This window comes from Poecilia formosa, unplaced genomic scaffold, assembly GCF_000485575.1.
Source record: "Poecilia formosa unplaced genomic scaffold, Poecilia_formosa-5.1.2 Scaffold39, whole genome shotgun sequence".
NCBI classification, from domain to species: Eukaryota; Metazoa; Chordata; class Actinopteri; order Cyprinodontiformes; family Poeciliidae; genus Poecilia; species Poecilia formosa.
The window spans coordinates 1774251-1790182 of record NW_006799978.1 but is presented as its reverse complement, the minus strand read 5'-3'; the positions used below and the strand labels follow the sequence as shown (position 1 = coordinate 1790182).

Below are 15932 nucleotides of genomic sequence, written 5' to 3'. Positions count from 1 at the left end.
TTTTTATTGAATTTTCTCCAAATGTCTGAACCCCAGAGGATATTTTTTCTGTTTTTCATTGAGCTCATGACTTTTCCTGGAGTTTTTCCAACTGAAAAACAAAGTAAAAAAATAAACAATAACTCATCAGAGGCCATTTTCATTCCAGTGCTGTACTATATACCTCCCCAAAAATAATCCACAAAATATGTCACAAAACAAGTTACTTCTTACATACAGGTCAATTTGAATAAATTGATATTTAATTCATTTAAATAGTTAGATTGAAAATATATTTATATAGGGATCAATCACACTCACAGTGATATATCAAGTTTTTAGTTATCTTAATTTGATCATTGTGGTTTACATGCAGCTTCTGAACTTTGGAATATTACAAAAAAACATTTTTGTTCTGAAATGAGATCCTACTAAAACGTTTCACCCTGAACTACAGAGTATTTACACTCACTGCTTGGTCAAAACTTTTTTTGCGTAAATTACTGTAATTAATACAGCATAAAATGAAGGCAATTAATTCATCGCTCAAAGAAGTTTAGGGTTTTATTTAATATTTATTTAGCCTTTAGTTTACCAGGTAGAATGTTGGAAAACAATTTTCATTTATAAACCTGACATGACAGAAAAAGTACAAAAACACATAAAAAAAAACATTTGAACAGAAAAGCCTCAGTAATGTCTCTTCTCTTTGTAACAGTAAAGTAGTAAACATCCTGGGTGCCATCTTGGATAAATATTACTTTATTAATCTAAAATGTCCTAGCATGTGATTGTGTGTTTTTGTTAGCTGTAAAAGAACTTAACTCTGTTTGTGTAAGAAAAATGATTTTAACTTTCTGAATAAAGGAGATTAAATGAATTAGCTTTCTAAACTATTGTGATTTATTGAGATGCTCCTCTAAATTGAGCATATTTAACCTTTACAGCCAGTATTATACCAAGTGTCTACTGTTTTACTTTTCAGACTGGGTATTATTTGACCTGTTTCTGTACAGAGGACACCATTCCACTCCTGTTGTTTGTATATTTCTGGCTTATAACCACAGACGTGCTGCGTGTGCCTGCAGATGTGAACCTTTTACTTCAGATCCTGTCTCCCTCTTGAGTTTTGAATAGTGCCCTTTTCCATTTATCTTCATAGCATCCCCCCAACTGTATGTTCCTTTTGTTTTCTGTGCCTCACTGTTGCCTGTACAAAGCTGATAAATGCCTCATGAGTTTTAGCATCTCCTGTTCCAGGGACCTGTGAATTTTTTATGCTCCTCTAGCAGTAAGTTCGATAGCCGGAGGCAACATATTGTTTGTTCTCATTCTCCAGAACACACTGAAGGAAAATTTCCTTAAATTTTGTAGTAATGTCGCTTTGGATTAAAGGCTGAACTACTTAAAATTAGTTGGTCATATCTCAAGATTACTGTGACACTTTTTGTCCTGCCTGAAATATAAAAAATGGGCTGCAGACATTTAACAGCTAGGGGGTAATTGAAGCTTTTGTTTTTCCTTGCTGGATATTTGAGGGACAGAAATGTGTCATCTGTAAAATTTGAACGCTATTGCACCGTTATTGTAACATCAGACACACCTTCTTTGTCTAGGCTGTGAAAGCTTCAGGCTAATTCCAACTGCTTGGGTTTGACTTTGAGACTTTGGAATAAATTAACTTAGCGGGAAATATTTTAGATAACGTCAAGCTCTTTACTTTTTTTTTTTTCTTGCAAATACTTTTTTGCATCCTTTTGTCCAAGATAAGGCCTTCCATGACTCTTTTATTATCTCTAAATCCCATCAAAGCAAAATAACCAGTGTTGTTTTGTTTCTTCTCGACTCTGTAGCCAAAAGCCAGTTACATTTCGCATGACTTTATTTATTCTGTTGTACTCACAACATAATTAAACGCTCACCAATAATGCACATTTCTGCAAACTCTAAGATTTTATTTTGTCAACCTTATTAAACATACAAAGTGTTGATAGTAGTTGTTGGTTATTTAATCAGAAACAAGAAAAACAGAGAGAATGCATCTCGCAGCTCTGGCTGCTGGAAAAAAGTCAGTTTTAGCATTTTATAAATGTTTTTTAGTTACATGCATTGAACTGTAAATTGCTATAACAATAAATCTTCACTACAAAGACTTCAAAGAATGAAGATAAATCATGATGTAACATTAAAGCACTGCTTACATCATTGTACCTTAATCAAGTTAAGATATCTCTCCTTGCAAAAAAGGCGACATTTGTCTTTATGTTTCTGCATCTTAAGATTCCTTTCTGGTTAAGAAGGTTATGAATTCTCCCTGCTATATTTGTGGTGCAGTAGGTGATTTCAAACACAGGTAAGCATGTCGACACTAACATTTCCTTGCCAGTGTACTTGTAAACTCATATGTTGGTGTTATGGGGAGTATCGAACGACAACAAAAGGCGAAAGTTTTCTGCTGCTTGTGGTGAAATCCAGCACATGGGACAGAATAGTAACAGTGAAAAACCATTTCTCAAATTTCTTGTATTGTGTTGCTAGCCACATTGAATCCCGCGTAGAAGGACAGCAAGCAGTTGTTGCCTCATAGCATTTGTTCCATAGGAAATGAATGGAGGTGGAGCGATATCACCTCCTGTGCTAAAGGTGACCTATCTTGCTTCCTTGAACAGGTTAGGGTAGGTCTTCATGCTATTCAAAACATTTCATTACATTTTTTGCACAAAATCATTCTTAGATTATGAGATTTCAGTCTACTCAGTTCTGCCTCTTTTCAAAATGAGCCATTTTAGGCCCTCTTGTCACTTTAGGTCCAAATAAGCTGCTGCTGGTTAAGCCCCCAAAATCAATGTTTACATTTGCACGTGAAAATTGTCTGCAAACAGAGCCACAGTTATGCCACTGTACATCTTTGAAAACCAAAAGTAGAGCCTCTTAAACAGTCAACAAAAACGCAGAAGGTGGTTTCTGGATGATAAACAATAAAACACTTGCTTTTTTCCACAGCCACTGCAGCTGTAAAACCGGCTAACCAAACTTTGCTGGAGCTCCACTTGCATTGCTTGGTAATGGGCTTGGCTAAGATGGGGTTGCCAAGTAACCAGGCAGTGTCCTTCGATTGTGACTTAACAATTGGGAGGTTTCTGAAATGGCTTGTTTTCCAGATCCAAAAAAACAATAACTTATTGCCAAAAATCAACTGTGTAGAGGTTTTCTTAAGCACTTGGGCTGTTTTAGAAGCAGGAGAGACCTAAATGGAAGTATGAAAATATGCAAAAAGTGAATTTTGCAGAATAGGTCCACTTTAAGGTACTTTTAGTTTAGTATCCTTTCTGTTTAGCTCAGCTAACTTAGCCTCCTTCCCACAGTTTCCTGCCTACTCTTCCACAGATGTGCAACTCTTCACTGATTAGACTCACCTGGTCCTCATATCACTGATGGACCAGAAGAGCCATTTTATTCTGTCTAGTCTCAGGTGTTCATTTGACATCTGAAGGAAAAGGGATGGTCGACTGAAGGCATCATTTTAGACAGAGATAACTAGATTGTATTAAAAGAAGCCAACCACGTCTGAAAAACCAACATTTAACAGAGGAGGTGACCTCAGATTTTATCTACCTAACTCTGCAGACTGCAAAAAGATTCTGCAAGACATAGAGAAGCCAGGAGGATCATCTCCACTCTTCCCTCCTTCACTGATATTTTTGACATCCACTTTGCCAGCATTGCTGGTGACACCTCACACTCCTCACTACCCGTCTTCAGCCTCCTGCCTCAGGGAGAAGGTACCAGAACACACTCCAACGCTTCTGAGCGTCTTTAAACAACAGCCTGTCAGAATACTTAACTCTGTCCACTACATTCTCCCTCTGACTCCTGCCAGTGGATTTTAACCTTAATCTTGCTTCAATAGTAAACTTTACCTTGTTTCTACTTTATTAATTTAAATGTTTTGAGGGAGAAAAATAGTATTTCCATTTATCTGTATCTTCTGCATGTATGGTGAGTTCACAAAGAGGATGGTGATCAGTCCTGACTCTCCTCATTCAGTTTCACAGCAGTTCACACCATGTGACCAAAGCCACTCATGTGTATGTCGACAAATAACATGGACTCAAGTACTGGACAAAAACGGAGAGCAGAACTGGCAACTTGTGTACTTAATGACCCAAATGGTGTGACTACAGCACGAATAGGCTTTACTTCCAATCACATTGAGAACTGAAAAAGGCTTTTGGATAGAAGATGAGAGCTCTTCAAGGAATAAAAGAACTCCAGGGTCATTCTACTTAAAGCACTTAGAAACTCTAATGTACTTATAAAGAACTCTCAGCTGTGTCTCTGATAGATGTTTAGTATTTCTTACAGACATAAGAAGACGACTAGCTACTTTAGTTTCCACTTTGTGTATGAAAATGGCCCAAAGAGTTATAATACCTACTGTCATAATGTCTGTCTGACAGGGTTTCTTATTGGACATGTTGTGAATTATTTTTATTGAAATGAGGTGTTAAGTTTTTTTCCTTGCCCTTGTTTTTTTTGTGTTATTTTAAAGTTTATTTAAAAAAAAGACAACTAAATTGAGATTATTTATTTTTTGCTCGTACTAGCACCTTTAATTGTTCCTGAGTAAAATTTTACAATATTTCATGCATAGATTTCATGCGTAGATTTCTTTTTTTACAAGAAAAATTATTTTTATTTTTAAAAAGTTGCTTCTCTTTTTATCACAATTTCTACAAATAATAAACACGTGTAAAGGAGAAAGTACAGTGTTGTGCCTGTTTGTCTCTGCATGTCAATCGGCCAAGTCTGTTGTTCATATTTTGTATATCAGCAGGAAATAGTTTGGAAACCAACAATGTTCTATAAAAAGATCAGCAAAAATTAGAACAGTCTTTTGGTTCTGAATGAGTTTGTTTATTTGTCTAATGCTTATGTGCTTGTGTCTCTGCACAGGGATCTGTCCAACAACAGACTGGTGGCCATACCTCCCAATCTATTTGTCTTACTGGAGGATTTGCTCCAACTGTGAGTTCTTAATCAAACACGACAGTAAACAGATTTTGGTTTAACTTTGGATTGCTGCAGCTGGAGTCTGTTTTCATGTCTGCGAGAATCAGATTGCACAAAACTCAATTTTAATTGGATTTAGTGTATTTTATTTCAATATAATTAAATCAGACATATAAAGCATGAAAAGTAAAGTTTTTACATTTGCACCAAGATTTTATGCATTTAGTACATAAAAATAGTTGAGCAGAAGTTAGCTTGCTAACAGCATAATAGGTTTATATCAAGCTGTCATGCAGAGACAAACAAAAAGAGGACGAGTCCAGCTTTTGCTGCTGAATTGTTTTGATAGCTTGATTGGAAGGAAAACATGTTGGAGTTAAAAAGAAACAGGAAAACATGTTATTTAGATGAAGCGCTGATGTCTGATATGTAATCTCTGCAGGATTTATCTGTAGTGTGAGATCAAGGATCAGTGGCATCTATATTTAATATTTTGTGTGCTTTTTTTTTAATCTTATGTTGTAGAAACATATCTTACAATCCCATCGTGGAGCTTCAACTGGATCACTTTGACAAGTTACATAAACTGAAGTCTTTGTAAGTATCTGTTCTCCCGTTCTTGACACTGACCACTAATCTTTACTGTTGGAGATTTAAGGACAACAACAGCTTTGTATCAGCTTTTGAAAGGGTAATGAAGTCTTTTATGATGTTTAAGATCTGCTAACATGTCTGTTGTGACATGCCAAATAGGAAAAAGTTTAACAGTAAGACAAAGGCTCGGCAAAAAGACCAGAAAAACCCAAATTCTCACACAGTTTTACAACGTGTGCGCCCAAATGTATCAGGTGTAAATCTAACCCATCATTTCAGAAAAAGAGCATCAGGCCAACAGAAAACATGGTGGTGGTAGTGTGATGGTTGGGGCTGTATTCCTGCTTCAGGCTCTGGACAATTTTCAATAAGTGATCAAACAATTAATTATCTCTCTAGCATAAATTTCTAAAGGATTGTAGGGACACTTTGATCATGAAGCAGGACAGTAATCCAGAGCACAGCACTGTGCTCAAATTCACCTCCAAATGGCTCAAAAAAAAAGTTTTTGAAACATGCTTTTTTTTAATCTATTATTGATAATAAAATTTGTTTGATCTGAAACACTTGAAGTTTGACAAGAACAGCATAGACAGAGAAAGTCCATAGGAGCATATTCTTTTTCACAGGTCTGTATTTCACTTTTCAGAATTTGTAACAAAATGTTTTTATGTCTCTCAGGAGCATAGAGGGAATAGAAATTGATAACATACAGCGAAGGATGTTTGAACCTCTCAGATACTTGACTCACATGTAAGTACAACATTATCATGCTCTGTGGAGACCTTCATTTTTTCACACACAATGTACTGATAAGACCGAGTCACAGGCTATCCTTACTGGGGCTCAGCTTTAAATCCATCTGGGAGATAATTAAACCAGCTTTAAGGTGAGCCAACCTCTCAGAGCGCAAACATACATAATTCATGAATTCGTGGAAGGAATAAGTTCCTTTTTTACTTCTTTTTTTTAGTTGTAGTTTTTCGTTTTTATTCAAGTGGGCTAAACAAAAACCATTAATGTTAAGAAGGATGGTGATCTGGTTTGTTTTAGTAAAAAGGGTTTAGCCCCAAACTGTGGCAAGTAAATTGAAAGGTAATTTTGTAGCACCAAACAGTGAAAAACAATTTCAAATCTTCATGACAAACACTTTTTATGCTGTGGAAGGTTACATTGTGTGTGTGTGCGTGTGTGTGTGTGTGTGTGGGGTTGTGTGTGTGTGTGTGTGTGTGTGTGTGTGTGTTTTTCTCTTAAATCAACCAGCCTGGCTATAATCTGCTTCCAAATATACAATTTCTATGATTTTTCAACAGATTTGACTCCATAAACTGACCCATAAAAAGCAGCAAAACACGGGAACAAAGTAGAAGTGCACAATACATTGGGTTTGGCTTTTCTTAATTTTTTTACCACATTGTCTGATATATAAAACTTCAATTTCAATAAATGATGAGTTTTTTAGTCATGTGACAATGATGTTGAAGCAGTGCATTGTGGGGTGTTCTCACTATGTGGAAAAGGTAAGAGAACATAATACGATATCAGTTATCGGACACAACAGTAATATTAACATCAGATATTAATACTAACCCAAATTTACATACTGGTGCATCACTTGATGACAAAACTTTAGTATTTTTATTTATTTTTTTTCCCTGGTTGAACGTTCAACCTCCATCCTGAACGTTGCCCACCTTCATTTGAAATGAGTGAATATTTTGGCTAAAATAGCAACAGTTTATCTCCTATAATGATATAGGAGATAAACGTTTGACATTTTGACGTGTAATCTCAAATTTTAATTTATTTAAATTAGATTTTATGTATCAGACCAACACAGAGCAGTAAACGATAAGAAAAGAAAAGAAAATTACATATGGGTTTTTAAAAAAATGAAGCATGTTTTCAGCCCTCTTAGCCATAAATAAAACTCTTCACAACCAGTTGCCTATGTAATGTAATCTCAGTGTAAATCTAACTGTTCTGTGAAGGCCTCACTGGTTTGTTAGAGATCATTAGAGAACAACCAGCGCACATCGGACAGGCCAAGTTAAACTTGGCTTATGTTCTAAAATTTTAAGGAACATTGAAATTTGGGTTTGTAACTTTACAAAATGTGGACATTCTGCAAATACTTGCACACCAAGTATAATATTTATTGCATTTTATACAGAAAAAAAATAGTTTAAAAAAAAATAGTTTCAATCAATAGTCCAAATTTAGTCATTTCAGGATCTGAGAGGATTTGATTGATTTTCCTTTTGCTTTTCATTAAGGCCATTTTTCTAGTTGCCATTCAGGCCAAAGTGACACTGTGAAGTAAGCAGAGCTGTGTCAACACCCAACATCTAAAAGTAAATTAACCCAAAGCCAAACGCTTGGTTGGGTTTCAGTTCTTTTAGTTTTGATAAACGACTGACGTTAAATCTCTGTCGGCTTCCTCCAACAAGAGTTTATAAGAACAAAAGGACCAGTTTTAATCCAAATAGGTTTTTTAAGTAAGTCTTCCACCTCCTGAACTGCACAGTCTGACAGAAATGAGATCACTGTCCTTCTGTTTTTCATTATCTTCCAGTTTAAATGCACAAATAGACAGTAAGGGTAATATTGTGGATAGACCACTCCAGGCTCCAAGTAAACACACACCCCATGCCCTAGCATTAGATTGCTTTTTTGATGTTGTTTTATCTGTTTTCTTAGCTATTTCAAGAAGTTCCAGTACTGCGGCTATGCCCCTCACGTGCGCAGCTGCAAGCCCAACACAGATGGCATCTCGTCTTTTGAGGACCTGCTGGCCAACATCGTCCTGAGGGTTTTTGTCTGGGTTGTCTCTGCCACCACATGCTTTGGCAACATCTTTGTCATCTGCATGCGCTCGTATATCCGCTCCGAGAACAAACTCCACGCCATGTGCATCATCTCCCTCTGCTGTGAGTCAAACTGCACTTTCAGGGGAACAGCAGTCATTTGGGAGGGAGCGTTGTGCAAAGGGAGAGGGATATGGAGCCTTTTAAACTTCAGAGAGTACAAAGTGTCACTTGAAGTTTCTGCCTGAATTTTTATTTATTTATTTTTATTCTGACTGTATTTCTTTGCTATAATGCATAGTCATGTTTCATTATGTTTCTCTGGTATAAAATATTTAATAAGTCTCTCAGGGTTTATTATGAATTATATCAAGTTTATGCAAAGCATCAATATTTTTGCAGTGACTACTCATTCTGTGTTAATATGTGTGTAATGCAGCCTGACACACTTTCACTTCCTAGAGTTTGTTTTTTGGTTGACCTGCCCAGAGGTTCTGGATGGAGTTAAGACTTAAATTTCTTACCAGTGAACCCAAGATGTTTGTATTAGGGCCAGGACTGTTAATTAATTTCAGAAACTCAACGTGTTAAAAAATTTCATGCAATTAATTATATTTTTATGGACAGCAAACGTTACCTTGTGGGAACCAGAGGTGGACAGTGAAGAATGATTTCTTGTACCACTGCAGTCCAATACTAAACTTTTTCTGCTCACATTTATTCTAAATGACATTGATGCCACAGTTGCGCATTCATTTGATCATTCTCCATAACAAACCAGAAACAGTGAAATTAAAAAACACTACAGTACAGATAAAAGAAATCAAAGTGTATTTACATTCCTCAAAACTACAAATCTGAATGCTTCTCACGCTGTCATGACTAAATGGAAAAAGATAAATCACTAGAGGGATTTCTCAAATCATAATTTCATCTGCTAAATTAATACTGACTCTTGATTAAGATGTTGAGAGATGTTTCCAGAAAAGCTGAGATGCTTCGTAAAAAGTTTATATGAATGCAATGAGCATGCAAATGTTCAAACCCTGAATGTAAATCAAGATTCATATTAGTTTTATTTTTACCTCAATGCCAACAAAATCTTTTAAACATATTCTGGATGCATCTACCACCAAGGCTGTGTAAGTGAAAGCTGTCCCTCTGCACATCAAAATTTAATGTTTCCCCCCCCCATGCACGTATGCTCCAATTTTCTACCACGTTTTGGCTTGATAATTTTACATGACCTTGTTAATATTGCATGAAGGAAAAGGAGTGAGAAAACAGCTGGGGGTAGAAAGCTGGCACCAGGGCAATAAAAAAAGCTAATTAAGTTTTATATTACCCTAAAAAGAGGAAAAAATATATCCACGCATCAATCAGCTCAAACATCTCACATTTAAATACGGTGTCACACAACAAATTAGTATGTTAGGTGTGATAATAACTGAATCAACTGAGGACAAGTTTCATAAAACAAGAGCTCTACACTGATGTCTAAAAAAGTAATCAATACTTAAATATTTAACCATATTTTTTATCAACATCTCTGCACTAGAAACATTTAAATATCAACTCTACAATCTATAGCTGAAGCTGTGATTTCAAGTATATAATTTGTTTCAAGAGCCTTTTCCTTGGCTAATGGTGAGGAGAAACGCTCCGCAGTTTCCTGACAAAAGAAAAGTTGTAGTCTTTTCAAAGCTGCAGCATGTAACTTTTGTCTTTTTTTATTCATTACTTAAAACTGTCACTATGTTGTGACGGTACAATACAGATATAGATGTTATAAATTTACATTAAAGTAAAAGTTGCTAAATGCATTTGCACCCACCACTTTTCAGAATTAGTGTAGTAAAAAACACATAAAACCAGACAGGATATTTTCACAAATATTCTATGTTCATCTGCTACAATTTCCCAATAATACATTGATATTTCTGGTTGTAATGTGACAAAATGGGAAAAATGTTTATAGGGGCATAAATATATTTAATACAAGACAGAGTAACTGCACAGGAGAATCTAAGAAGAGAAGATTAGTGGACATGAGTATGTCGCACAGCATTAGTCCTCACCATTACATGCAGCTCAGTGAAGTTTGCTGTTGTCCAGGTGACTTTTACAGCAACACAGTGCCAGATACATTTTGTGTTCCAGGTGGACAGCTATTAAACTGACATCTGTATGGCAGTAAGTTAAAGTCTGTTAGAAAAACAGAGAAAATGACGACACATTCAAAACTCAACATATTGTTCCTGACATTTTCTAGACAGTTAAAGCGCTTCATTAAAAGAAGAGGTGATGCAATGTGGAGGTAACATGCCCCAACTCTTAAACATGTTCCCTGCATCCTTAAATAAAGACATTTCTGTGTTTTGGTAGCTCACAGCTCAACACAGGATTTCATCAGAATGCTAACAAATGCAATTTCATTTGCTATCAACATCAGATGAGGACTCCTTGGTTGTTTCATGATTTAATGAGGAGAATCAGAATAGTTTTTTTAAAATGGCCATTTAAAATGAACTCCAGACTGACAACTGAGGAAAACGGAGTTGATGCTGAAGACGGTTTATTTCTTGGGAAATATTTGAGATTGAAGAGCAAAGCTGCTGCTGCTGTGATGTGATACTGTTTAAACAGTCCATATAAATAAAAAACATGTTTTACTTTAATCAAAATCTGTTATAGCCTTCAACTTATTTAATAAACTATAAAATCATGGAGCAGGGTTTCCCAAACCTTTCCCTACCTTGACCCCGCAAACATCATTAACTTCTGGCCAGGGACGCACTTTACAAATCCTCAGAAATATGTAAAGACACATAAACTTATAGACAGTTTTTTCCACACTTTTATTCAAAAATTAATAGTTATTGCATTTGTTTAGCATAAAAGCTGCATCATATTTTCTGACTTCAGCTGGCCATAATTTCTGAGGGTTTTTTGAAGCTGTGTTCTCCACAGGTGGGCTGCTGGATGGTGGCTTCACTTTTTTTCTTTTCAGAAACTTGTCCATTTTGTATTTTTTGTCCTCTTACTTTCTAAGACCCTCCTAGCTCTTCATGGTGACCTTCCCCCCCATGGGGCCACAGCCCCCACTGTGATAAACCAGAGATTGAAGGGCAAAAACTTTTTTTCTAAAAGTTTAGTAAACCCATGACAAATGTACCATGAAAAGTGTCAACCAAGTTTGAATTTGTTTTCATTTCAAGACATTTATAGCCTACTTGCTTTAACACATTGATCTTTAAAACTTCATTCCTTCAGAGTTGGCTGAAAAAAGCTAAAGTGAAGCTTAAAGGAATGAAAAAGGAGCTAACTGGCCTTAAAATGGTTTAATCTCTTCACCAGAAGTGGATTATGTGCTTCTATATGCAAACACAACATATCCACAAAGAGCTACTGATCTGCATATAAAGGGATGGAACAGATTTAAGTTCACAGGCAAAGTATAAACTCATTCAAGTGTTGAGCCATCTGTATTCAAATCTGGATCAAAAGTTAGCTTGAAAGATATTTTCATCTATTCAGCCACATTCATCTTTGACTGTAGCCTTTTACTCACTGAAAACATTTCAGTTTGTTTGTTTTTTTCTTTTCTGCTAAAACATCTCAATACAAGGTCAACCTGAAGCCAAGATCCTCTTAGAGATCCCAGTCAGGCACGAACCAAATCAGTTCTGCTGTTTTCCACTTTACATCCTCACATCTCAATACTGCATAGAATCAATAATAAAATGTTGAGCTCTTTATTTAATAAACCAAATGTATTATAGATCACTTTTAATAACTTTATGAGATTAATTTTGGAAAACTATTCGAGAGCCATTTTTTTTTACATGTCACAAATGTTAATATATTTCATATAAATTTTATAGACCGTAAGGTTAAAGGTATTTTGAAAAGAATGGGAAAATATTTTGTCTGCAAAGTTGCAAAGCTGGTGGAGACTTATCCCAAATAACAGGAGAATTTGCAACAGGAGCTGAATACAAGTGAACACCAAACTTTTCAGATTTTAATTAGTACAAAATGTTTAAAATTAGACATATTAACAATTATGGACTACTTTGTGTTGGTGACGCATATAAAAGCCAAAAGAAATGCATTAAAATTTGTATTTTCACTGTATTCAGGTGATACTTTATGTAAAACAAAGGATAAAATGGCAATAATGGTAACATTTTCCAGTTGGATATAAACTACAGATTTTGACTGATGCCTTTCAGATGCCAGGAAAAGAGAATATATGAGTAATTAGTTTTCACACTGCACTAGCGGATAAGCATGTGGGACTTGAATCTAAGAAAAATGAGACTACTCTGCTTGGAGGAACCTGAAAAAGAAAATAGGTCAGTTATCAACATTATTCCCTAAGAAAACATAAGAGGAGCTTAAAAATATGATGTATAATTATTCTTGAGGCAACAAGAAGAAAACTGTGCTTCACCGTCTGTAGTGGCCATATTAAATGTGTCGGGTCAAATGTCACCTCCATAATTTCATCCATGAGCTCCGTGGATAATTACACATTGAGTTGCTCTTGGCCCAACATAACAGGCTCAAACAGCGGCTTGTGGAAGGTGGTGTGCATCCCCATCAACCCCCAGATTCAATTCTTTGTGGACCCATAATTTACTTCAATAACTGCTGCAAGTCTTTAAGGACATGCCAGCTTTGCATACCTAAGACGACAATCAAGTCTTGCTACATTTTTTACTGGATTTTGTTTGAACTTTGACTGGGCCATTCAAACACATAAATATGTTTTGATCTACAGCATTCATATTCGCTGCATATCCAATGCAGTTTCTCCATTAAGAGACGAACCTTCACCCCAGTCTCAAACCTTGGACAGTATCCAACTTATTTTCTTCCTGGACTGACATTCATGATCGATCTCTATTTCCTGTTGAAGAAAAGCAAAAATACACAAAAACATTTACATTGATCATTCTAAGCTGCTATCAGCTTAGGATGTTGTGCAGTAGGCACAACAGTAGGCACAACCTACTGTGAACAGAGCTCCAACGGGCAAGATGAATTTAGACATTTGGCTGGCTGTGTCTGTTGGGAGCCGTTAGCTACTGTGGCTAACATTATCTTATTGGTTAGCAAGTCGGCTCTGAACTTGACCTTTCCAGCTCTGGGTCAGGCTAGTATGGGCACACAAAGCTGTGCTTCTCAGTTTTCTCTAACCCTAACCCTAAGCAGTATTTGGCAGCTTTACTTATTTCTTGGTGGGGTTGTATGCTGCGTCTGCTGCTGACGGAGATCTTTGAGGAACCTGTAACTACAAGGTTCCTTCTGCAGAAACAAACCAGCTTTGTCCAGCCATCCTTCAGTAGAAGCTTGTTTTGACCACTTGCATCCAGGATCTCTTTCATTCTTGTTCCATATCTCATGACCATGGGTGAGGGTCTGAACTTTGAGGAACTGGTATATTAAGAGCTTTGCTGATCTGGTCAACTCTTTCTTCACTACAACAGATGCTCACATTACAGTAGACAAAGACCCAATCTGTCTGTCCATCTCTGGTTCTTAACATCACTTGTGAACAGGACACCAAGATAGTTGCTGTTCTGGGATTTTTGGACATATTTAGCCGTCATCGGTGATAGCTTATGGTGTGCTGACATAATGAAGGAATTACTTTTTGTTGTTCATCTGAACATTAAAAAGTGACTGACGAGACATCTATAAACTTATTAGAGAGTATGACTTGTAAATTTGCAATTTGTTCGTTGATCATGACAGGAAAACTTTTTAATAAGTTGCCAAGGGCAATGAGGAGTAAACATGGAGGAAAACATTGTCCAGGGAGGTAATAAGACACTTTTGATCAGATGTATAGTCCTGTACAAAAGAAAATGTCAGCTCTCTGTATGACACCGGTACACTGCATATAATTAAGTATTTCTACCACAGGAGACCTTGGTTCTTTGCTATGATGATGTGCTTATGTGCTGAGTTATTAATACTAATATGTTGACTGCTCCGTGGAACAGCAGCTCAACTCAAGCTGAATGTGCAGACATCCCAGAGGGCTTATTGTTTATTATTTTATTTTTTGTGCAGTAGGATTAATATTGAATCTCAACAACATAAGAACAAGTTTCAACACAAAATACAAAAACTGCTTCTTCATTTAAAAAAATAAATAAATAAAATAATGTTTGTATTAAAACAAAAGCAATTATTATTATTGGATTTTGTTTTGATGTAGACCAAGAATAACATGGTTTTCTTGTTTTGCATTTTGGATACAAAAACCATTAACATTAGCAACCTGACTAGTTTGCAAATATGTTTGCATCTTTTTATGTCCGTTTGCTTACTCATTTGTGCAGAATGGAGGTATATAGAAAATCAATCTGTCCCTGAAGCATGACATAATACCAGTAACTAACTAAGGAATTGTTGATTAATGAGTGACTAACAACAGAAGCCAGACCTGCAGCTGTGCATGGATCCTCACATTCTGTATGTTTTTAATATAAAAACCTTCAAAGCCCACCACTGAGCAACACCCTTTTTCCTAGCTGTACTTTTCTGACTGGATAATTTGCTCTTTTGTTTTTCAATCAAATTTAAAATATGCCAAGAGCATAAGTAGTGACTGCTGCTGAAGAGTCTAAAATATATTTGCAAAACTGACTTTTTATGACCTTCTTTCCACACTGACTTCATTCTTCCTGAGTTCAGTCTGTGAGGGTTTCTATGGGACAGTTTTAAGTTTTGAGCTTTTGTGAAGGACTCTGCTCTGACTACATACTCTTACTCTAATACAGGGGTGTCAAATTCAATTTCACTGAGGGCCACTTCAGCATATTGGCCACCCTCAATGGGCCACATTGACGGTACAAATCAGGAGGGCATCCCTGCTAAAACACCCAAGACAAAAGGTTGACTTCCCTCATTCAGTTCTGTAGAGGCTTATAATGAGTCAATGGTCCAGGTGTGTTAGAGAAGGAATGCATCTAAAGCTGCAGAACGTAGCTCTGGAAAACTAGACTTGGGCAGCCCCAGCATAAATGTATAAAATACAATGTTAAAAATAAATTAAACACCACCTCATATTGTTAAATAACTGATTTTATGTATTGAAGTTTTAAATATTACATTTGAGTTTCCATGGATGTAAAATTACTGCTCAGTTTAAAAATTACAATATTTAAATCAGTTGTTTAAAGGTAAGCAAGCAAATAATAAAAACAAGTCACATGGGCAGACATTATATTTACGCAAAGACTTAGTCTCAGAGGCAACTGAAATCAATTAATTAAAAACATTCTTTCTGAATACAAATCTTTGGTTGAAATGTAGTTTGTAGTCAATTCATGCTCAAAACCTATTTTAAGTCAATCATCAACCTATAAAATGCTGGGGGGCCACATCAAAGAAGCCGACATTGAAGTCGATTGGCAAATGAACCATCACAAAAGAGGAAGACTCTTATTGTCTCACTGTACCCCAAGAGATGAATAACCTACAAAATCTGTTTCTGTCTGGTTTCGAACCAGAGACCTTTTG

At 36.1% G+C, this 15932-nt stretch overlaps 1 protein-coding gene across 1 annotated transcript in view; it reads left to right on the top strand.

The window, feature by feature from the left end:
* The window catches only part of rxfp1 (relaxin family peptide receptor 1), a 107775-nt gene that overhangs the window by 81244 nt on the left and 10599 nt on the right, over positions 1–15932 (top strand). The window contains exons 12-15 of the mRNA XM_007551033.2: positions 4936–5007; positions 5518–5589; positions 6268–6339; positions 8287–8516. Of these exons, the coding sequence (XP_007551095.1) occupies positions 4936–5007; positions 5518–5589; positions 6268–6339; positions 8287–8516 (446 nt within the window). The remainder of the gene's footprint in view (positions 1–4935; positions 5008–5517; positions 5590–6267; positions 6340–8286; positions 8517–15932) is intronic.